The sequence below is a fragment of the Dermacentor albipictus genome, chromosome 1, assembly GCF_038994185.2.
Source record: "Dermacentor albipictus isolate Rhodes 1998 colony chromosome 1, USDA_Dalb.pri_finalv2, whole genome shotgun sequence".
In the NCBI taxonomy this organism is placed as follows: domain Eukaryota; kingdom Metazoa; phylum Arthropoda; class Arachnida; order Ixodida; family Ixodidae; genus Dermacentor; species Dermacentor albipictus.
The window spans coordinates 367,937,206-367,961,091 of record NC_091821.1 but is presented as its reverse complement, the minus strand read 5'-3'; the positions used below and the strand labels follow the sequence as shown (position 1 = coordinate 367,961,091).

General features: G+C 46.4%; 1 protein-coding gene across 2 annotated transcripts in view; it reads right to left on the bottom strand.

The window, feature by feature from the left end:
* LOC135904094 (uncharacterized) overlaps window positions 1-23,886 on the bottom strand; it is a 31,598-nt gene that overhangs the window by 6,320 nt on the left and 1,392 nt on the right. Inside the window, exons 2-8 of one of the 2 annotated variants that reach the window (XM_065434693.2) lie at window positions 20,835-20,876; window positions 19,890-20,051; window positions 15,148-15,348; window positions 9,248-9,456; window positions 7,643-7,970; window positions 6,301-6,645; window positions 1,426-1,620 (exon numbers count right to left, since the gene is read on the bottom strand). In XM_065434693.2, the coding sequence (XP_065290765.2) occupies window positions 1,426-1,620; window positions 6,301-6,645; window positions 7,643-7,970; window positions 9,248-9,456; window positions 15,148-15,348; window positions 19,890-20,051; window positions 20,835-20,876 (1,482 nt within the window). The remainder of the gene's footprint in view (window positions 1-1,425; window positions 1,621-6,300; window positions 6,646-7,642; window positions 7,971-9,247; window positions 9,457-15,147; window positions 15,349-19,889; window positions 20,052-20,834; window positions 20,877-23,886) is intronic. The other variant, XM_065434694.2, reaches the window with a different exon arrangement.

Here is a 23,886-nt window from a genome sequence, read left to right as displayed (position 1 = left end):
GACAACGGACAGTAAGCTGATCGGTCTATAACATTTGAAGTCCTTGGCGTCCCCTGTCTTATGGATAAATATCATGTTGGCGTTCTTCCAAGATTTCGGTACGCTCGAGGTCATGAGGCATTGCGTATACAGGGTGGCCAGTTTTTCTAGATCAATCTGCCCTCCATCCTTTAATAAATCTACTGTAACCTGATCCTCCACAGCTGCCTTCCCCGTCTGCATAGCTCCCAACGCTTTCTTTGCTTCTGCCGGCGTTACTTGTGGCATGTCAAATTCCTCTGGACTATTCCCTCTTCCAGTATCTTCGTGGGTGCCACTAGTACTGTATAAATCTTTGTAGAACCCCTCAGCCTCTTAAACTATCTTATCGATATTAGTAATCATATTGCCGGCTTTGTCTCTTAACGCATACGTCTGATTCTTGCCTATTCTTAGTTTCTTATTCACTGCCGTTAGGCTTCTCGGTTCCTGAGAGCATGCTCAATTCTACCCATATTATACTTCCTTATGTCCGCTATCTTATGCGCTTGTTGATTAACTTGGAAAGTTAACGTTCGGCCCCTCGGTCACCCTGGTTCTTCTCGTCGCCCTTGCGTACGTATACGTTGCGGTCTACCGTTAAAGAGAGCACATGAGTATAGAGTTCGTGGGGAATGTTTCCCTCTGGCAAATAAATGTACAAACAGCCCTGGGCTTTGCAGCAAGTGACTTGTGGTTGGTAGCGCTGTTACCCTTGTAGACATCTGTGCCATGTATTTACAGACCTTCAGCCGTCACTCGCAGCAGACTACCAGCAAAGGGAGATCCACCCAGTACAGTTTTCCCTCTAAGTACCGCATTGGAAGTTCAGTGGTTGAAACGCGATAATCTGCTGGCATGGCGACCCGCGCTGGGGCATTGGGGTATCCGATGTAAGCCAGGACCTTTGTGAAGCATTGTGAGTGCATTTAGCTCCCCAGCAATGATTCAGCGCTCACCCGTGGCGCAAACAGCGCCGGCCACTACGCAGGCCAATTATCGACTTTGAATCGCTAAATGCTGTATGTACACAGTACCAATGTATGTATGTATATATGTATGTATGAATGTATGTATTTATGTATTTATGTATTTATGTATTTATGTATGTATGTATGTATGCATGTGTGTATGTGCCGCTGAGCGGCACACACACACACGGGCGTGTGCGTGTGTGTGTGTGCGTGCGTGCGTACGTGCGTGTGCGTGTGCGTGTGTGTGCGCGCGCGTGTGTGTGTGTGTGTGTGTGTGTGTGTGTGTGTGTGTGTGTGTGTGTGTGTGTGTGTGTGTGTGTGTGTGTGTGTGTGTGTGTGTGTGTGTGTGTGTGTGTGTGTGTGTGTGTGTGTGTGCGCGCGCGTGCGTGCGTGCGTGCCTGCGTGAGAGCGCGTAAGCATCACTGTCGCTTACGTGCACAGTTTGATTGTCAATCCGGCGCATGACCATGAGGCACTCAGGATGCGAGGGTGTCAAGAAAACAGGCATACGGCATACGGAGGCGTAGCTAGTCCGGCCGGGCTGACGCGTGGTGTTGTCCCATTCGATCATACCCAGCACAGGAGCTCCAAGCTGGGCGGCCGGGGCCTTGAAAGTCTCAGGACCCACCTGCGACGATCATCCAATTACACCGGTGCAGACTATTTTCAGAGCGCAGATTTTAAGCACCCCGTTCCTGCGTTGAGCGTGGGCGTGCGTCGGCGGCCTTATACCTTGTAACCGAGCGAAAGAACACAGGCAAAAGATGAAAACGAACGGGGAACGCCGCGGTAGATGAAAGAAGAGTGCGCGAGAAGGAACGTGGAAGAATATGTTACGGGCAAAGCATGAGGCCGGAAGTGGAGGAGTAGCGGAGCGGAATTAATGGCCTGAGCATGCGCTGAGTGGCCGGTGGCCATGGCATCCGCCGCAGCGTAGGCGATCTGATCTGCACTTCCGAGCGGCAGGGGGGAGGGGGGAGGGCAAGGTGGCATGAAGTCGAAAAGGCTACACGCTCATGCGCTGCGTCAGCTGCTCAGGTGAGTCTGCGGTAGCGGCGTGTGTGACAAATATCATTGCTCCCGCAAGGGGGGATGGTGAGGCCTACGAGTAAAGATCGATGTGATGGCCCCTTGGGCATTGTTCGCGCTGACACTGGTGGTACGATTTCCTCACAACGAAGGGCCGCTCTCGTCGGTGGTGGAACGAAAGCCTGAGAAAAGTATAGTGCCCAAGACGGGCTTTGCGGTGATGATGGCTAAGATATGGCACCAGATCAGCGCGCAACGTCTGTATAGAAAACACGCGCGCTACGCACATAGTTCTCTTCCTAATGTAAACCTACATAATCATAATACAATATATTGACACGCGAAATGAAAACATGTTATAACTACGTTCAAATTTCGCATTAGGGAGTATCGTAATCATCTGTGAACTTTCTCTCTGTATGTGTGTGTGTGCGTGTGCGTGTGCGTGTGTGTGTGTGTGTGTGTGTGTGTGTGCGCGCGCGCGTGTGCGTGCGTGCGTGCGTGCGTGCGTGCGTGCGTGCGTGCGTGCGTGCGTGCGTGCGTGCGCGCGCGCGTGCGCACCACTTCAAATTTGCAAATATGGCAGACTGACTGAACAATTCCAATGCAACTTAGGAGCCCGAACGCATCAAGAGTTCCGCGCGCATACCAAATTTTCCTCATTGGCCAGCGGCCTTTCATACGTTGCCTATCATTATGCGATTAGCCCGAACCGTATCTTACGAATTGCTCTACCCTACACGAATTGCTTTGTGTATGCGAACCCAGATTACCGTAGTACGCATTGTGACACCAAATCGTGTTTATTATGTTCACTAAAGCCTCTCGAGATGTTTTGAGGTTAAATTAAAAAATTAAATTATGGGGTTTTACGTGCGAACACCACTTTCTGCTAATGAGGCACGCCGTAGTGGAGGACTCCGGAAATTTCTATTACATAGGGTTCTTTAACGTGCACCTAAATCTAAGTACACGGGTGTTTTCGCATTTCGCCTCCATCGAAATGCGGCTGCCGTGGCCGCGAGTCGATCCCGCGACTTCGTGCTCAGCAGCCTAACACCATAGCCACTCAGCAAACACGGCGGGTATGTTTTGAGGTTGTGGCGTCGTTGCCCGCAGTTTAAGCGCAGGCTAAATGGGTCGATTTTACAGCGTAGCTGTATACTTCTACCGTCCAAGAAAATTTTGTGTCTGTAACCAAAAAACTCCGCGTACGCAGGCCGATCCAGGACAAAGTGCAATGCCGGGCCGACGCGAGGTGGAGGTGAAGCAGACGTTAAGCACTCCCCATACGTGGGCCGATCCCTAAGATAGTGCAATGCCGGGCCACCCGCGTCGTTGGTGCAGTTCACCATTAGGGGCCCGCATACACGGCGTTGTTGGTCATCCTCCTTCAAAGAGTGAAAGGGCACTGAGTTCTTTTCTTCTTTCATACATAACTGTCTTCGCGGAAGAGTGGGTGCGACTGAAGTAATCAGGATGAACTGCGCCGGAGCCATCGTTGCCTTTTCTTCTAAGGAGAAGAAACGGTACTTTCTCAATACATTACATTTATTGTTAGTTAATTCAAGTGACAACGGCGAGCAACGTATAAGAATTCAACTGTTTAGCGGCTTACCACGTACCACGCATGTAAACCGCAATTGTACGCCCCCTTAGGGGAAAGCGAAGGTGGCTTAAGCATTCGCTCCCGTATGACTTTCCAAACAACGGCATTGCAGCTCCTGCAGCCAACCTGCGATGTTCACAAAATTTTTGCTCGGAAGAAAAAATGAAAGGAGAGACACCTTTCATTTTGGTGCCAGTCAGGCACGTACGCAGTATTTTTTTCCGCGGTGGGGGGGGGGGGGGGGTGGGGGGGGTGGGGGGGGGTCAAACATTGGTAGCGTTTCAGTGCAAATTAGAGCGGGGGGTACCTTTACTAGCGTAAATGTGAATAATGCCCACAGTTCACCATAAAAAGGCGTAATTCCGCAAAAAAGAAATTAAAAAAGGCGTATTTCTCATAGGTATGCGCCTGTGAGATAGACCTCCCCTTTGCTTGAGAAACAAGGAACCACATCAAAAGGACTCGCCAAGGAAAGAAGAGGGGGAAGAACATTGCCAAGAACAACTGAACAAGGAACAGTGCAAAGTAAAGATTTCGAGTAGCGTTTTTTTTTTTAACCTCTGGAAGAACTATGTTCGACTACGCTATTTCTTAGCGTACGTAAACATTCCAACGTTAATCTCGCCAAATAACGTACGTTACCATAGCGCACGTAAACTGCGTAAACTGTGGAGACCCAGTAACGTTCAGAGCATGCACCGTGATGACAACGCTATTTCTTTACGTACGCAATGCGTTTACGTGCAATGCTAAACTAAAACTGTCAGCATCCCGCCACATTTCGTTCCACAAACATACGGACCAGCTGACTACGAACTGAATCCCTTTCCTTGTGACTGGATCGGTCTAACAAAGAAGGTTAAAGTAAGGAATCAACAGCACTGCGCGCGACTGTTGAAATAGATGGTTACAACTGAACGCATCTCGAATTAACTGCGCGGGCACCGAATCAATGAGAAAACTGGCCTTTACAGCCCATAAGATACCGATAACTACCGTCATCCAAAAGAAGTGAAAGATGCAGCAAAATGTTGAACGCCGAATCGTCGTGAAGTCTCAAGAATGATATGGCGGCGCTTTAGGAATGTGTGTGAGGAGTGGTGGAGCAGGTAGGGCGGAGGGGGGGTCTGGTTACGTGCCTGGTGCCACCACAAATTCGTATATGCAGGGTATATATCATGCACGAAGATTTAAAACTATCAAATGTCACGTAGCTGGACAGAACAAAGGTTATGTTGTTTCCCGCCGCTGGGAAGTACCCTACTTTGTTTATTCCGCCTAATTAGATAATTAGTCTGAATTAATCAGTCCACTTCTCAAATATCGTAATTAGATTAGAAGTGTCCATGAAAATTTCTAGAGACACATGAAAAACTCTCGATACACCATTCTGTTGCATAATGCGTTCTGCATAGTAGTGTTTTTCGAGCGCGAAAGGAGCCCGCAATACACGGAAATTGCCGCATGATTGGCTGTTGGATACACTTTGCGTGCAATAATTATGTAATTAAGCGGTATGCCAGAAATAATGTGAATATCTCCAAGCGACGGCAAACAACATTATCTTGGTTCTTTCCGGCTACGTGGCATTTGCATATTTTTAAAATTTTGGAGTACGAAAGTGGGGATATCCTGTATGGTTTCTCGTTTTGTATACGTGTACTCCGTTCCGTAATTGTGTTTTATTGCCGTATTGATGTTCAATATGTAGCAATTGATTAATGATTTTTTTCTTTTTCGTCTAATCTTTTATTCCTTGGCTTGTGTTGTATAGTTGTCTTACATTTCTACCTTTCTTGTTTTTGTTTCACTATGCAGCAAAACTACGTCTTCAGTGCTGTTCCTGGGCACCATTGATTGATTGATTGATTGATTGATTGATTGATTGATTGATTGATTGATTGATTGATTGATTGATTGATTGATTGTATTGTATTTGCTTTCCTGCACGTCAAGACACAGACAGACTAAAATTATCCAAGGGACACTTACCGCAGCGTCTCGTAGAAAGCTTGCGTTTAACAAAGGACTCCAAAAATACGTTAAGGCGTCCTTATTGCAGAGCTGTCTAATGTTACGCCTCTCAGGCGCAAGTGCCAACAATAATGTATTTAGCACAAAAATCAACATCACAGAGAGGGGAGGACATAAAGACGGCACGAGCGCTCATTTTCAAATCTTCATTTTTTTGCAGACAGTAAGCACATGAAAGGTATTCTTTTTGTAACTAATGCGGACTGCGCATGTTCTCGCACCTCGCATAAAGCTACCGACACAAACAAACACTTTCCAGAGAACGAATTTCTCAATTAAACTAACCTACTGATGCGTCAGTAAGTTAGTTTGCGCCAAATGCGCCAAATTCATTATTGTGCGACAGGCTCTAAATAGACCAACAGCAAGAGACTGCGAACTTTCTTATTGGGTCACAAAGTGTGCTGACGAAGCCACAGACGACTAGGTGGTGTGATGAGATAAGAAAGTTTGCAGCCGTATAGGATGAAGCTGGTTGAGAGGAAGACCACGTGTTACTGGAGATTGTCGGGAGGGGCGTGCTCTGTTTCGCAGACCCCCTTCTTGCATCGATTGCGAAAGTCGCGGCGTATGATGTGACAGCCTGACAGCCATATAGCCTTTTCAGAAGTATAGAACATCTTGGGCGCCGCTCACCGAAATGCTGTATCCCAGATTCGCCTTGTCGGTCATGTTGAACGTACTGAGCGCTTCGTTGAAAACGTCTGCCGCGACGCTCTGGTCGCCGCTGCACCTGACGACATTGAGCAGTGATGGGGACGCCGTGTGGGTGTGCGTCTTGATGATGACGTAATCGACTGCGCTGACCCTTTTGTCGAGGCTGTAGCGACTGAGCCGCGACTTCACTGGCGGGACGCTGACAATGAGGCGCAGATGATGGAAGGAGCTAAGATGGTCTATCAGGGTATAGAAATGGTCCCGGCCGGCGGGAACGTCATTGCTGCATGCGTCTCCCGGATAGTTCCAGTCCACATTTATTCCCTGCGGGAAATATTATAATAAATATACCAATCAATGCATAAAACAAGCAGCAGCAGCAGCAGCAGCTGCTGCTGCTGGTTACAGACGATTTGTCGCCAAGCAATGCTCGTTAATATTATTGCGTGACAATAAAACAGGCGGAAACTACGAATGCCCCGAACACTGGCCAAGCTGGAAGCCAACCCACGTAAACTCGCAGGCGCGTCGTCGCCTTCATCCAGAGGCAGCCCTTATTTTCCGAGTGTCACATATAGCTTTCGTGCCGCTTCCTCCATCTTGCTGAATCTCGCGGAATTAATTTTTCCATAAAAGTTATCGCACGACGCAAGACGCGCCTTGTTGTACCGGAACCTTCTGGACTCCTGTCGCCGATTCTAGCTGCAGTCGTACATGCTGTCGCCGAAGCTTGTGTGACCAGCGCTCACGCGCGACACGAATAATGTTGTCACCACATTCTAGAACGCACCCGACAGCCAGCGATGGCGCCGAAATCTCCGCCGAGTCACGCAAGAATAGGCGACGCGCGTGACCCGCAGATCATATTTGTACGTCCGACGAATGTGGCTCCCTCTTTCGTCGCGCTTGAGCGGTACTCGCTTTTTCTGAACGCAAGTTCCCCCAATGAAGAGCTAGTCTTCCGAATCACGCCCATCGCAGTGTCCCGTTCTTCAATGTCATGAGAACGCGATATCCGATCACGTAACATCCATCAATGATGTGTCGATAAGCGCGATAGTGGCAACAAAGAGCGGGGCCACAGCTTGCACCGTGCACGCTTCAAGCCCCTCGCGTCGGCTTCGCATTCAGCGCGGAGACCCGGCACAAGAATTGCGGTGACCTCGTTCATAAGCGCAGCAGTCGTCAAAACAATAACCAGAGTACAGCTACCGGCCCACTATCTTACATGTCAGTAATTCTTGCTTTGTTGATCTTTACTTTTTATTTTCCCTAGGATTCCGTTTAAACGCCCGGTATACGATGTCAATGAAAAGCTTACCTCCCATAATTGGCTTCGGAGAACTTTCGCCTTCGCATCAAACCCGAAGGTATACAGAAGAAATTTGTTTGATGCCACCAACGAAAGGTTGGCGCTGTCCTCGCGCTCTCCCCCGACGGTGAAGTACACGGTGATGTTATTCGTGCGGTGCTTGAGTTGGCCGCTGTTCTTCAAGGTCCGCAGTGCGTCCACGTAGCTCTCGACGCTCCGGTATTTCTGCGCGATCGCGCCGGAGGTCCTGTTCACCGCGTAGCTGTACACGACGATCTCAGAGCAGTAGTCTAGCGGCAGATAGTAGTGCAGGTACACGTCCAGGGAGCGTCGATATCTGCGAGCGCCCGAGCGGCCATCAGGCATTCTGCGCAGCTCTACGAGCAGCACTCGTGATAGCGAGGCCATTTATTTATTTATTTATTTATTTATTTATTTATTTATTTATTCATTTATTTATTTATTTATTTATTTATTTATTTATTTATTTAAGTAATGGTGCTATTACGAATTACAGATTACAGAAGCTAGAGGTAAATAATAAAAACCAGAATCCAAAGTAAGACGGTATGCATTAGGCATGATATACAATAGCATAATAGGACAATAAATGTTATTGCAGTACTACCTATAAAAAGTAATCATGTACTTGCGAAAAAATGCACGAGAAGCACGATACAGTCATACCTCCCAAATCTATAAGTTAAAAAAAAAATCGAAATGGATTTATCAACGGTGGGTGTGGCTGACTGTGGGAGGTGATTCCACGCTATAGTATAGATGTTTTCGGGTAGGAAGCACGTAAACACGTTCCCGTATTCGGCGTCAACGTGAACTCCTCTCCGATCTTGTGAAACGCCAGCCGGATTCTTTCGCAACGGCATAGACCGCCGGAACGCACGTTGTGCAGCTGGAGGAATGCGTGACCGCGACTCGAACAGTAAAATTCGGCGATTATAGTGCGCAGTTTAAAAGGCATTGATGGGCTAGTCGGTCGGCCATGACATCTCACACGTACACGCGCACACAGAAAGGACATGCACACAAGGAACGCAAAGTTGTGCACAAGAAATATATAAAAAAAGAGCAATTCTTGAAGCAATAGAAATTGGTAAATGAAAAGACAGGTGTATCAGTTGCCCCGCGGCATAGACTGTCTGGCAAAGTGCGCCGCTGTCTTGCACTTCGATTATTCCTAAAGGGGGAATCCAAGAAAAAAATGGCATCTTTTTTGGGTATGCTTTACTCTGTCCCTCGTTGACGCCTCACTGCGGTCAGATCACGTGCGCTTCTCGAAGGACACTACGAAGATGCGGGTCTTTGAACCACAATGCAGTAGTTGCAGTAGTTGTGTATGTCCTTTCTGTGTGTTCGTGCACGTGTCAGATGTGAGTGCGCTTCTTCAATATCAGTGCGCAGTTCGACGAATAGTGCGCAGGCAGATGGACGGGATACAATGACGCCACAGTATGATACCGCGAAATGCCACAATTGCAATTCAATCCATCTTGTTTACTTTTTCGCCGATTGAAATGACAGGCATGTGAAGGCATGCCCGCCCGCGTGGTGAATGCGCCAGTGCTGTGCCATACAGCGCCACCAATGAATGCTCACTTAGCGTTCAAGACGCAGATTACTGGACGCAATTGTACATCTTTCGGTCTCGGAGCAGGCGGGATCGCTGGCAGCTCGTAATCGGGCGGTGGAGGGCCTAACTCTGGCCCTATCTTCCTCCTGCAGAACTGTTCCTTGGTCTCGCCCGGCGGCAGGAGGAAGTTCTCTTCAGGGTCAAAGGTTTCCCTCGGTAAGCCCGGCGTTGTCATCTTTGCGGAAAGATAAAACAGCGACAATGTCGAAAAATCTTTGCAAGAGTCCAAGTGCAAACAACCTTCCCAAGCGTTCTCCTTTAGACTGACAAACATATTTTTTAAAGCACAATCCTAATCCTTGCAGATAATATTTGCACCACAAACCAAAATACCATAACTGAATAATCAACAAAGCCTTATTACGTTTATAACCAATTACTTTAAAAGTATAGAGTGAGTGAATAAACTTTATTACAATATGGAAATTTGGAAACTTGGAAGTGCGTCCTTATCACACTGCGCACACGGACAAAGCAGATAAGCTTATGCTGACGGCAGAAATTGTTGTTGCTTAGCCAAATCATGCTGCTCGGTGGAATTTAGTGCGTCTTGCGCATCCAGCAGAAACGAAGCCTAAATTTTGATGGCAAGGGAGGCGTAACACCATTCGAAAATCCGCAGCTTAACACAGCTGCGTAGCTCCTACGTTTCAGCGCTGGGCATGTTGTTAACCTCGATTCAATAAGGTTAGCAGCGGTCAGGCATTCTGTCTGACCAATTTTGCACAAAAAATGTTTAGCGACTTATTTTTCTAAGCCTCTCTGGAAAGTTTTTCTTCTATTCAACGCACCTGCTCAATCGGTAAGCGTTACGGTAAGGTATTGTAATCGGTACGGCGTGCGACCTCTACAACAAAGGGACCTCTATAATGAAGGATTTCGGTGGTCCCTAACACTTTGTTATAAAAGCATTTGACCGCGCTATAACGTAAAAAATTTTTTCATGTGAACCGTGAAAACATTCTGCTCAATATTGGAAAACCATTCGAAAAATATTTTGAACTCGATTCTATTCGCCTATAGCACTCGACTCGTATTCGTATTCCATTCTGTTTCCGAAATTGAAGCACCCCTACAAACGGATGCAGGTCCAAAATGCCCGCGTTGCAAGTGTTGGCACACTGCGTTCGCGAATCCACGGTGATTTGGAAAGCGCGCACCATGTTTGTTTGTTTTTTTCTTCTTTTTTTTCCCACACACACTCAAGTATCCAGAAGGCATGATAACAGGGGGTCAGAAAGATGCGCTGGAAAATGGGGCCCCTTGATGGGCCAGTAAATGCGAAACAAGGGCGCAGCTGACTTCAGCGGTCCCTCCGGCTCTGAGCTCATTAATGCGACGACATCATTTTCATCACAGAACGCCATCTTAATTTTGCTTGACTCTGGTCTGCTTTTTTTCCTCAAATAAGTACGTTCACCCACTACGGCGGACACGGTGTAAATTTATTTTGCACTTCACTTCAAGCGAATGATTAATAACTTGTTAGCTTACAGGCAATAACGCCCTCAAGAAAAAAACGAGGCCACAAAGCCGTGTTTACGCTCGCACGAAAAAAAAAAAAACAGTAGGTAACACACATATCTCATGTTGTTATTACTTCAAAAATATTTTTCTCGTTAGGCGTGCAACCGCCAGTAGTAAGCAATTATGGAGAAAGGTATTCATCTACTGGAATTGCAGGCTTAGAATGGACCAGCTTAGAAACTCCAGGAGCGGCAATGGTCCAATTCTCATCATTCACAGCAGTTGTAGGGAGAGGAATTACGGGGATTTCCATTCACCTTAATGGTATTGGTTTCAAATAGCGGGATCCACTCTGCAACTCTCGTACTGACGCGATATATTCGACTATTCATCTCGTTGCGGTAAATGAAGTCCATGGACATCTAAACCTTAGAAAAAATAGTGACAAGCCTCAAAGCGCCACGAATAATATTATACAATAGCTTTTCTAGAGCCAGTTTTGAATTCGTTACGAATCAGAATACTATTTTTTGACGAGACCAAAAAGTATGCGGTCTCGTGAAACCACGACACTGCGACGTTTTGACACTCACTCCGGTGAGCTATGTCGCTTCGTATGCTGCTGCTCATTAAGAGGGCCAGTCTAACTGCATAGGGGACAACCAAGCGCGCTGAAGCAAATGTAAACAAAGTCCCAATGTCCTGCTCTTACGTGACAACATACAACATTATGATGTCACAGCACAGTAGAAATGCTAATATAATGAAGTGTTTAGGGTTCTGTGAGGCATCACAGAATTATTTTCTGAGGTTTAGAGGTGCTAGACCTTGAGCTACAGCAGAAATAAAGAAGACAAGAAAATATTATTTCAGTACGCCTTTAGACATTCCATCTGTGTGTTCGGCAATGCAGCCAACTTACTATTGATCAGTCCTCCTTAGAAACACAGTATTTTTTACTATGAGCTTAAATCTTCAGTTGCCAAAACTTAGCGAACTTTTGAAGGATTGCGTTAAAGGTGAAGTGTTCAATGGAGAAGTTGTAGAGGCCTATTCATAAATATTCAAATTATTCATTTCCTTGAAGGTATTCTCGTTCTTCCAGGCTGCAAAGAAAGTGCGAGAGATGTCAAAAAGAACCGCGGGGGCTACGTACTTGCACGGAGCCACGTTGGCGAGCTCAAACGTGATAGCAACTAATCCCCGATGCTCCACACAGACAGAGGGCATGAATTGGCTTCAAGAAAAAGTGACAGTCGATGGCCACACACGTCGTGCTCGATGCATTCCCATCCGTCGCCAAAACCTCCTCGTCCATACGCCGTCTGTCACCAGCAAGAACATTGTCAGAGGTTCAACAATTGCCGTGCATTATTTATCGCTTATTATCGGTCTCCATTTCCTCCATTGTTTCGACAGACATCTCAGCAACAGTGGAAGCCACGACCATCGCATTAAATCCATCTCCGTTTCTTAAGGCCTGTTCATGCCTTCGGTCGGCGTGCATTCGTTAGCAGCATGTTTGAGGGCCCGAATATTGGTGCGCGTAAGCGTCGTGCTTTTTTTTCTTTTCAAGTCCTGCTCACTTGCTTGCAGCCGGCAAAAATTAACACCACACAAGCTATTACCACGGAAAGAAATTATTTGGATATTTGTCAAGAAGCCTTGGCAACTTCTCCATTAAATATTTGGCGTTTAAATAATACTTTAATGGTTGATTACTAATTATTGTGGATTAATGAGCTAAGCCCTTATTGAGAGTAGATACTATGAGTTGCTCAAAACGACAGCGGACAATATCAATTTGTTTGCATTCTCGTCAAGGACAGGTAGCCTTTTTTTCTTAAGGCTTGGCACTGGTTAACTAAATCACACTGTATATTTGGTCATTTGCAGATAGCTCACTTTTACGCCACAGAAGGCACGTGCCAATGAAAGTGATGCGCATGCGGCCAAGTTCCCTGGCGTATTGTTAGATTTATGACAAGCGTGGAGGGAGGAGCCCAAAAACTCGCCCCAACGATTTCCGATGTTTTGTGCAATGTGTGGGACGTAGAAAGCACTCACCATCGTCTCTCAGCGCCCCAGCACTCATGATGTTGTGCTGCTGTACCCTAACTCGCAAGTTCGACTTTTGGCCAAGGCAGTCGCGTACGCGATGGAAGACAATGAGCGATACAAAGCTTACTGAAGCTTCAGCGCTCGTTAAAGAGGATCTCTTACCCACGCTGAGCGCGCACCTTTATTTTTGCGCTTTGAGAAAGCCTCTGCCTAACTTCTCAAAAGAACTTGTGTCTTCAAAATCGAGTTTGACTGTACCATTGCTTGAATTTTATCGACAGTTTAATTCCAAAACACAAAGAAAAACCGGTTGACTGTATAGTAAACCGAAAAAAAAAAGTACTGACTGTAGACATGGTTACAAGGGGATATCTGATACATTCTGTGCTCACATTATCGTCTAGGAACCAAGCAATGTAACGTATCTTGCTGCTCATCATCATGACAACGCAATTGAAATTTGCAGAAACGGACAGATTTGTTTTCCCGGAGTGTCATCATGGCCGATGGCACTACTGGATAAGAAAGGTCGTAATTAATGCTACTACGTGCACTCGCACCAGCACGCCCTAGCCAGGTTTAAGCAATTTAACTACATTTAATATATATATTGACCGACATCATTGACACATTGACACATTGACACATTGACCGAAATCTGACGTGTTGGGACCCATTGCATTGTGAGCGGTTACAACTCAATCACAGGAATATGAAATGTGAAGACGTTTACATCTCCAACGCTCTGAGAATAGGTTTGCACCCTTTTGGGACTCGTCCACAAACAATGATCCTCATCTATATTGCATGCATTTCCTGTAACACACTGCGTTCTCTGTACTCTCCTATGTCAAGACTGCTATGGCACGCTCACACGAGCAATGGCGATCGTCACCTGAAAGTACTGGGCGCGCAGCGTGAAAGAAAAGGAAGGCCCTCAAGATGAATGACGAACATTGTTTCGCGACAAGATAAGCCCCGAAGGTTGTAAGCGATTCTTAGAGTCAAGTGCCTACTGCCGTGTCAAAGAGCAACGACGAGCTGAAACAGCGCGCACAAGCGCGACATCTTGGCCGTGCGTGAAAGGCAGTTAGCGCGCCGTCTAAAATACACCATGCCGACCTTGACACTGTCACACTCCGTGTATTTACGAGCGCAACGCGTTCCAATAGAAAATGCACTTCGCGTTCACGCACGGATTATTGGACAAAGGCACGCCCAGTAAGACGGAAGGACTACGAGATGTCCCAACTGCCTAAAGAGAGTCCTCGTAAGACCGATCAACTTAATATTACAGAAGCCTAACGCTCTGGCATAGCTGAATATGTTCTCTTCCTTGTAAAGAGTACGAAGTAATCGGCCTTTGCCCCCTTCACTGTCTCTCTTTCTGAATGATTCATCCCATTGTAGTGCGTCACTGCAAAAACGGGGACGAATGGTGCCGCGGCCATTTTTCTTTGTGCGCGAGTACACAGTATGCCCCCGCCAATGTTATGGCGACAAAGAGAAGGAAAGGAAGCACTGCTTTGTGCTCCCGATCAGTGGCGGCGGCGGAGCATGCCCGATATTTCTACCCTCGCGCGAAACATATATCGTCGCTACTCTGTTGTTCGTTGGTATGCATAGAGTGAAGGGGAGGTTTTGCCACCAAACCCGGTACTCCTGAGCAGGTGCTCGCGCCGGCTCACGACTCCAGAGAGAATTAGGCAACGAGCTACATTTTGAAGGACATCATTCGGTGTTCCCCTTAAACGTCAACTATACTTGGTACGCACTTCTGAAGCACTTTCGGAGCATTATTGGCGTGTTTATTTTGAGCCGGGCGACGTCGTAATCGTGGCAACAAACTCTAGGAGCAAACCACTGCCGCGTCGTAACGCAAAAGGAGATATGCGAAACCCAACATGTGCGCTTGCACGCACATCTTGTATGACCCACACACGATGGCGGACGTCGCCCTGTAGAAGTACCTAGTAAAAGCTGACTAGAAAGGTGCAGTAGCGCACGAGCTGGTGCCGTTGATTGCTGTCACTGCCTGTCTCCTACGCAATGGCACCGCGAACGACGGGCTCGGCCATCTTGCGTGAGGCAACTGAATATTGCGGGAAAGCATACTTCCAGTGTTTCGCGCATCTTCTGTTTAGCCCCGACACACAACCCAGACGCACGTGTCGCACGGCTGCAGCAACGAACGCGACGACGCTGCACACCAAGCGCGTCCGAGACGCGTTCCGTGGAGTCGGCGCCTTGCGGTTCCCATCAGAGCCCGCGGCGTAGACGTGCTTGCGGGGTGTGCTCTCGCGCTGAGCCGTGAGCTGCGCGCGCCCTTGCGCCTCACCTGCGCGGCGGGCCACGGGCTGGAAGTGAGGTTAACCTTGCTGAACACTCTGGTGACGTCCAAGTTGGGCGGCCGGCGGCCCGTGCGTGTGTACGGCAGTAGAAACACGATCAGCGGGATGAGCAGCGTGATGAACACTACCGAGAGCAGCATCCACAGCAGCTGCCAGCAGGGACGGCCGCGTTGGTGATGCCCGTGGGTCTGTGTCGTAAACGTGAACCCGATGCGAGCGGCTTGACTCAGAAGCCGGCCGAGCAAATTACAAAATGCAAGCGGCTGCTTTACATACGTAAATAGAACGTGCCTACACGCCTACCGACACCACGAGCACGTACAAATTATGGAAAGTCTTTTAGCGCTTATCTGATGCCTATACTAACTAATCGTGTATCTCCGCCCGTTCGCTTTGGCTTTCCATTACGCGAATGTAAGTCCTAAATACAGACATTCCTTCTACATGAGTGAACCACGTTTATACCGTTTATAGCCGAATTGCGTTAATGATTGCGTATTGTATATTTAATGTATAAAGTTGACACGTGTTGAACTGATATGCAAAAGTTGTGTCATGACTGCCATCTTTCTAATGTTTTGTTATTCAGTTCCGTACAGTGTGGGCATCATCTCAATTTAACTACTGATGTGAAGATTATTTTACTTTGTACATTTACTGAATGTACCCTTATTTCTGCATTCTGTACCGTGCCTAGGTTTCCTCATATAGACTGTGAACGAGTTTTGCCAAGAAGATCCTCATGCTTTAGAAATAACGTACTTCGGTACCGTCCTGCGACACTCGACTGCGATAGGTAGCTGGTCGAGGTCGCATCGGGTATACGCTGGATCGAGGCGAGACGCAAACGACTGCGAGCCGGGCGTCGTGTCGACAATGTTATAGGTTCAAAAATCCCCATGTGACAACCTTCTGCCATGCGTGCCTCTGCTACGCATTCAATCAGTATTTACATTACACAATAAACGACCCAAATTCACTAACACCGCCGTCACCTCAGCACACCTCGCGAAAGCGCTGAAGACTAGAGGCCTTTTTCAACAGAGAAAAACTTGTATTGTCATTTTAGCATCTCAGGTTGTGCTTATTGTGACGACCGCAGGATAACTAATGTGCAAGTAAAAATTTCCCTCCTTTTCTGATTCCCGCATATGCGCACTCAATGAACTCTCTTGCCATACGTTACATTTCCGGCAGTAACTGTGTCTGTGCTAACGTTTTTTCTTTCTTTTTTTTTTTTTAGTAAAGGCGGCTCGCAATTTTTCTCAGGTTTTTTGAGAGGTGCACTACTTATCTTTATCCTTATCTTCCTTATTCTTATCTTCCAGAAAATTTTTTACACATCGAGGTTGCTCCCAACATGCAGTTTCATACAATTATTACTGGGAACTGGGGTGCTAGTGTCTACGGCAGCAGCAAGAAGGGCGGCTCGGCCACCATAGGTTGATGGTTAGTACGTTGATTTGCGTAAACTTCACCCTTCTGGCTTTCAATGGTTTCGTGACCTTGCAAACTGATTATTGTCAAGGAATTACTCCGTTATCGTTAATAAAATAAACAATATTAAAATTACCCGACAGCAGGATTGATACACAAGAAATGCAGCACAGAAGCGCGACGTCGAAACCATTAGGCCACGTGAGCATGGACAAGCGGAACCATTGCAACTAGCAGTGATTATGCGCGTTCGCAGAGTCTCATTGCGTTCTGTATTTCATTTCATTTCATTTCATTTCATTTCATTTATTAATACTGTTAGCCCATTTTAGGGCCGTTACAGGGTGGAAAATATTTGTTGCAATGCAGTAAATGCATTGGCAATCACAGCCTTGCAGACATGCAAATACAAAATAAATTAATTGCGCGCAACCTGCGGTTCACAACAAAGTACAAGTGCGGTAGTAGAAGCACATACAGCAACATTCATATTTCCAAGTAGGTGAAATTCGCTATAAACGAGCTGTCGTGGTTAATTTGGTAGGTCAAAGTAAAGGTGTATTGATTTTTCAAACAAATTGACAGAAAAACTGATTTTCAAACTGATTTGAAAAATAAGCATAAATTGCTTTGAAATTCAGCCCAATGGAGGCGAATAAAGCGTAATAAAGGAAGTCACAAAGTCATCTCAAGCTACAAGCAATAACACCAGGCAAATCCATGAACTGACGATCATTTCTGTGGTGTCTGAACGATCGAAGCGCTAGAGTTGCCCCTAGTGATCGTTGTAAGAACCTCTATGGATCCGAGGTTATGGCGTTGTGCTGCTAAGCACGAGGCTCAAGCGATCGCATTCGAATGGGAGCGGAATCAATTTATATAAAACTAGCAGATGTGAGCCCTCCGAAGGTCACATCTTCCGCGCTGCGCCATTTAAAATTATGGTCCTGCTTACGCGTATTTCTGATTGAGTTCTCGCTGTGTAGGAACTGCCCAGAACTGTCTACCGGCTGATATGCTCCGTTCGAAGTGAAAAGAAAGCCCTAATGAATGGCATTTTGCCTTCGAGAAGAGGAGAGGTGAAGCATTGTACTCAGCACTTTAGTATGCACCGCAAATGACCATTCATTAGGTTCGCTTGCATCTATTGCTTCGCGACGTAACCGATCTTATCTAACGAATCTACAGCCAGGCCATCATGTTTTAACAATTATCCTGGGTATCCCAGGAGCTTGTATCATGCGACACCGGTGCTGGGGCCTTATAACGTAAAACTATTCCGATATGTTTCTATTACAATTTCCTGACGTCAAATTTGCGTAAACACCGACGCAAGCACCGGGCGGTCACCCGCAGGGTTGTCTGAACAGCCCAATCATACGCTCTCCTCGTTCATAGGCGGTCACTTTTGTTTGGTTGAAAAATGAATAACATTGCCTACACTAAGCGGCTTGTCGTATCTAATTGGCTGACAAGAGGCGAGGAGAACGCTCAAGTGGAGAGGCATTGACTGGGGCAGAGCCAGTGCACTGAATATCGATAATCGGATGAAGAGGGTGTTGTCGGCGTCTGCGATTGGTCGGCTTTCCCTTACTTAGCTTGTGGTGGCTGGTCGAAAATCGCGACGGCATGCAACGGAAACTTAAGAATGACGCTAAAACTGACCCTCAGAGAAGAAGAGTTGGCAGAATGAAATAGTAAACGTGCCGAAAGTGCGTGAAAACGTTACACGGTCACGCAAGAAGTTTTATTATGCGCAAATACACCCATGCTTTCCGGCAGGTGCGAGTAGCCAGCGTCTCAGCGATCGGCGGCAGTTTATTCCTTTCGGAACGGGGCAGCCAGCGGCCATTCCGAAAAACCTTCAGTTGTGTTCGGCATATAATGCATCTTTAATCACGTACACGTCACTTTGGCGCGGTGAGTTTCTGCAGTTTTGTGACGTCGCGTGACAGGCAGGTGAAGTGGGTGCTACCCGAAAACTTTTTACCAATAGCCGAGGGCTAATGGCGAAAAGGGGTCGAATCAGAAATAACTGTTTTTCATTTTTCTGTCAAATCATGCATAATCAGTGTGTACACATCATATCAGATGGGGTGGTATTGGTGTTTTCGTGACGTCGCGTGACAGACAGGTGAAGTGGGTGGTGGTCGAAAAAAGTTTTTGACCAATCGCGGAGGGCTGATAGCACAATTGGAACAGAAAAGTTTGGAATAGTTTTACGTTATAGCGCCCCTGGTCTCTGACGTGGTGGTCGGTACATCATATCAGCATACAGCAGCACCAACAAAAAAAGCTGGGTTCAAATGTTGAAAAGGGAGATCGCCGTAAGCCATTTCAGCGAACCGCAGAACATATATCTAACTCCATGAATTCGCGCTTTTCTTTTTTCTTTTTTCGCTTGACTCGATCAATAGAATCATGCCTTCTCACATCAGCAGCTTCTGTTGGAGATATCGTCTGCTTTATTATCTGATCAGCGAAAATCGCGTGGAATATTGCGTCAGTAGTCACGCACAGCAAAAGACAGCACGCAGAGGACGGCGCCTTACAAACCGCCAGTGACTTAATGAAGTGACAAGCGCCTCGCCATCTTTACAAACCATCACCTGCAACCTGATTTATCGGAAATGGACCAAGTGTTCTGCAAGTTTCGTTATTGCTCTTTTCCCTGACTTTGTCCCGCGACGCCATTCGCATTATTCGAGGCGTAAAACGATGTCGCACGGTACGATTTCCTGAGCGACAAAGTTTTCATTTTTAAAAAGTCTGGTAAGGCATTTTTTACAACTCTATTTTTGTGAATATTCTCGTAAACGGATGATTACTAGCATAGAAACGGAATGCCAAACTTCCTATTCTTTTTCTCAATTTCACGTCGTAACCCAAACACTGTTACGCTATACAGTGCGACGTCATGAATTTCAAACCATCTTTCTTTTTTCATATTTCGGCCACTCTGAAGCAATAAGTGATCTGGAAACTTGCAAAGTTTCCCCTTTGGCTCGCTTGAAACACAATTGTCAATCATCTTTATCCATAAAGAAATTATCTAAGCCTAAGCAAACGCCATGAAAACTCATACTGTTACGGCGAGCAGGTCCGGGAACCTCTAAGCAGGTCGCCAGGCCGTCTTTCGCTTATCATATTTTTCTCCCTTACAAAACGTCGCCTCTTTGCAAGATAGGATTTTTCGCTATTTAAGAGACATAGCTTGCAAACAGAGCTCAAGGTAATGTTTTTCTCTAGTCTCCCTAGTAAAGCAGACGGCAGCTATCCATATACCACCTACCTCGTCGCTGTCAAAGCTATATCCCACTCGTGAACCCTGTGGCGACACTATTTCCAGTGGCGACTGTGTCTGCATGGGGTGAGGGGACATCATGGCGCTTTCTCCTAGGCTTGGCACAGACAGATCAGACGGTTCCTCGGGCGACAGCAACGGGCTTTTGATCTGCATGCGTGGTAGGCCCACAATGAGCAAGATGCACTTGAAACAAAGGACATGACGACAACCACTGTTTCAAAGAAGACAATCCCCGTCTGGTTTCTCCAGTGACTGCTACTGACTACAACTTCTCTGGCGGCGCGTGCAGTTGCCGAGTAACCGCGGCGCATGCGCAGATGGTCGTCCGCGGGTTATTACGGGCGCTGTGAGGCATATTGTCGAATTATTTCTCGTTGGCATTGTGAGTCAATCAGAGAGACCGTATGGCAGCTTCTAGACCAATCAGAAGTGGTAAGATGGCAATTAAGACAAAATGTAAAATGTTGAAAATGTCCTGAGCAGAGCCTAGTATATAGAACACCATACACTCTAGTGCGCCTGCCGACGAAAGCGCACAGCTCATTCTGGCCTGACTGCAACCATTTCCGGCGTCAGGGTAGAACGCGTTCTCGTTCAATACTGCCTGCGTCCACACGTGTCCAGTGCGGCCGCTCGCATTGGTTGCGTTGGCGTGCAGGTGTGTCGACGCCGCGCGAGCATCACATCGAATCAAATTGTAACTGAGCGACAAAGATTTTCAGCATAGAGTATAACCAACGACATCACTTCTGCCTGGGACCAGTTTCATATTATATATTATTTTACTCTTACTTCATTTCTAGGGGTTGCTGTGTAATCATGGCGGTTATGAAAACATTCAGCCAGGCGCGAGTCTGTACCCATAAATTACACTTGCCGTTCGCGTTCAAGTGCTAATGCCATTTTAATAAAATTTGCACCGACGCGTACCTTTATGTTGGTCTTCGCATGTGTGCGCGATGAAGCGCCTCGCTGGAAGCAAGAGAAAAGAAAAAATTAACAACGCAAACCAATTCTCGTAGACCACAGTATCGCACTTTTAATATCACTGTGATTTTAAGTAAATGTACTCTAAGTTCTTCTCATAGCTGCAATATTGACATTTGGCACAACATTAATTACGAATTCTGTAATGTTTTATCAGGTATCATTACTAATGAAATATCGCTGAATGAATTCCTGAAGACAAAACTGCCAGGAGCGCGGGGCTCACTGTATTCGTAAATAAACGCGGCAAACGTGATCGCCATAATAACAGAAATAATTATAGGTTGTTTAACATCGTAATTAATAAGTATCGACGTTAAACACAGACAAATTGCTAGTAAACAAGTAATAAATGCAGGCCAGGAGACCACGAGCAAGTTTTTAACGGCTGATAGGTTGCGCCATGATATACGTCAAACAACAAGTATGCGCTTGTTCATCGGTTACGTTTCATCACAAGTGAGGCATTAGACTGCAACAGGACAGGTTGCGGAAGTCATATATTTCCATTGTATTCCATCAATCTGCTAAGGTGAATAAATATGGCAACCGAAATATATCATAACGACCACTTGTTGCAGCTGCCTACACTCGCACGCTCTTTTGTATAAAGTCTACTCTCTCTCTCTCTCTCTCTCTCTCTCTCTCTCTCTCTCTCTCTCTCTCTAAAATCGATACGTATGCACACGTGCTGCAGGAATGTATGTATACCTGTAATGTATGTATCTACATCTATAACATAACCTGCAGCTATCGCTGTATACCTCGTTAGACGCTAACCATATACCTACGGCTAGATTTACCGACACTTACATCTTACATCGAAGCCCTAAACCACCATTTAGGGCTTCGCGAATATTCAGAATTTAGAATACGAATCGAATGCGTATGTTCCGAATTGAAGTATCTAATTCGAGAATACTGTATTTCATTTCTTTACATATTTGGTAATGTGCAAATAAACGACACCACTCCTGGGTCTGCCTGCAATAGAACAAAAAATACCGGCGTCTGGCCCACGGCAGCTTCAAGTACGCGGTTGATACAATCAGAAATGATTGTTTCATCTTATTTTTTTTTTCGCGCACAAGGAGTCACTTCCAAACAGCATGGCGTCTGTGAAATAAACAAACGACTTCTTGTTCGGTCTTTCCTCCCAGTTTTTCCTTTCCTGCTTACAGAAGACCAAAATAATCGTCATTCAGTTCAAAATTCCTTTGTATCCTATTATACTACAGTTACCTGTAAGGCAAATTTACACTAAAGAACGTCTGCCAGTTCTTGAGTAGTACATGCGTATCCCCTGCCGGGAAGAGACAGGCGTGCTTGCAATGAAAGTTAGAACTCAGACCATGTAATCGTAGGCAAGGCGTGAGCCCGCAAGGAGACCCTCTTTTCATCGTACCAAATTTTGCGGGGTCGCTGGCAGATGCCAAGACCTGAAAGTTTTGTGCAGTCAAGTCCCCAAGCAGACCAAGACACGAATGCATGCGGTCATCGTCTCAAATGCGTGGGTGGTTGTACATATATGCAACCGAAACATTTCCTAATTGTAAAGGTACCATTTCCACGAGGCAGTAGCCAAGCTGCCTCGTGGAATATATATATATATATATATATATTGGCGCTTCACCTATTGAAAGCTATGCACCAACTAGCCCCAGAACGTGTTTTACCACGACATGGCTGTGAGGCGCGCCGTGGTGCCGTATTCATTTTGACCCCCTGGGGATCTTTGACGTGCACCCAATGCATGATACAGGAGCGTTTTTTTGTTTTTTTTTTGCATTTCGCCCCTATCGACATGCAGCAGCCATGACCATGATTTCATGTCGTGCCGTCGAGCTTAGCAGCGCAATGTCAAAGCCCCTACACCACAAACGTGGGGGTAGTCATTTTAAGAATCAGCGCGCACGAGTACAGTTTGCTTACATTATGACACGGAAAAATGCATACGAACGAAAAGAACCGATTGACCCATTTTCATCATTCCCAACAGCGTGAATCCAAAAAAATATGGGTTCAGGTAACGCATACAGGTAATTATTTGTCACTTTAATTTAAGTCTAGAAGTAGTAAGGTAAAGGAAACCGTAACTAGATCAAAAAGACACAACTTTCCGCCGGTGAGCGCCGAACCTACATCCTCCACACTACGCATGCGACGCGTGCGATCGCAGAGAATCGCGAGCGTAATGCAGTCGCTGTTATTCAAGTGTTATTCATACGTTCTCCAGTTTTACGACTCTGCAGTTTCTTGCTCTCTCCGCAGTCCTGGCGGTCAGCTTCCGCCCTCAACGCAACGAGCCCCCGACGGCGTATAAATTACACCTAGACGTTTCGACGTCACACGAACTGCGTCCCTTTGCGTTCTACTCTTAGCCACGAACACCATGTTCTCCTTCCACATTTCATATGCTGATAGTCCTCGTCACCTTATAAATGGTCGCAATTTCTTCACCTAGTTAATCACTCCTATTTGTGCAAGACGCTTTTGAAGATGGCATTGGAATGTACAAGGATTCAATTTGTAGTGTACAAAGTTTCATTCGGACACATATTATTTGTCTGCAGGAATGCTTTACAACTTGCCTCGTCACTTAAATGCTATACGAGGTCACTGGCTAAGCATCTGTGCATCCATGACCACTTTAGTAATCATTCGTGCCCGTGCAGAGCACGTCAGACGTTTATAAAAGCACCTTGAATTTCCACGCACTATATGGTGTGTCCCGGCTGAAGTTAGCCAATGTCTTCAACGAATAAAAAATGTTTTTAAAACATGGTGCAAGATACGAATTTAAGACCTACGGTATTCGGCCGTCAGACCGTTGACGACCCAGCGCCGTAGTTCTAATAATTGCATCTTGCACAATGTTTCTGTAATATGTTTTAGTTCAACAGCTTGGCTAACATTGGGTGGGAACACGGTAGACTATACGATCAGCTCACCATCGCAATTACTCGATATGTGGCAATCTTTGGAACTGACAGGC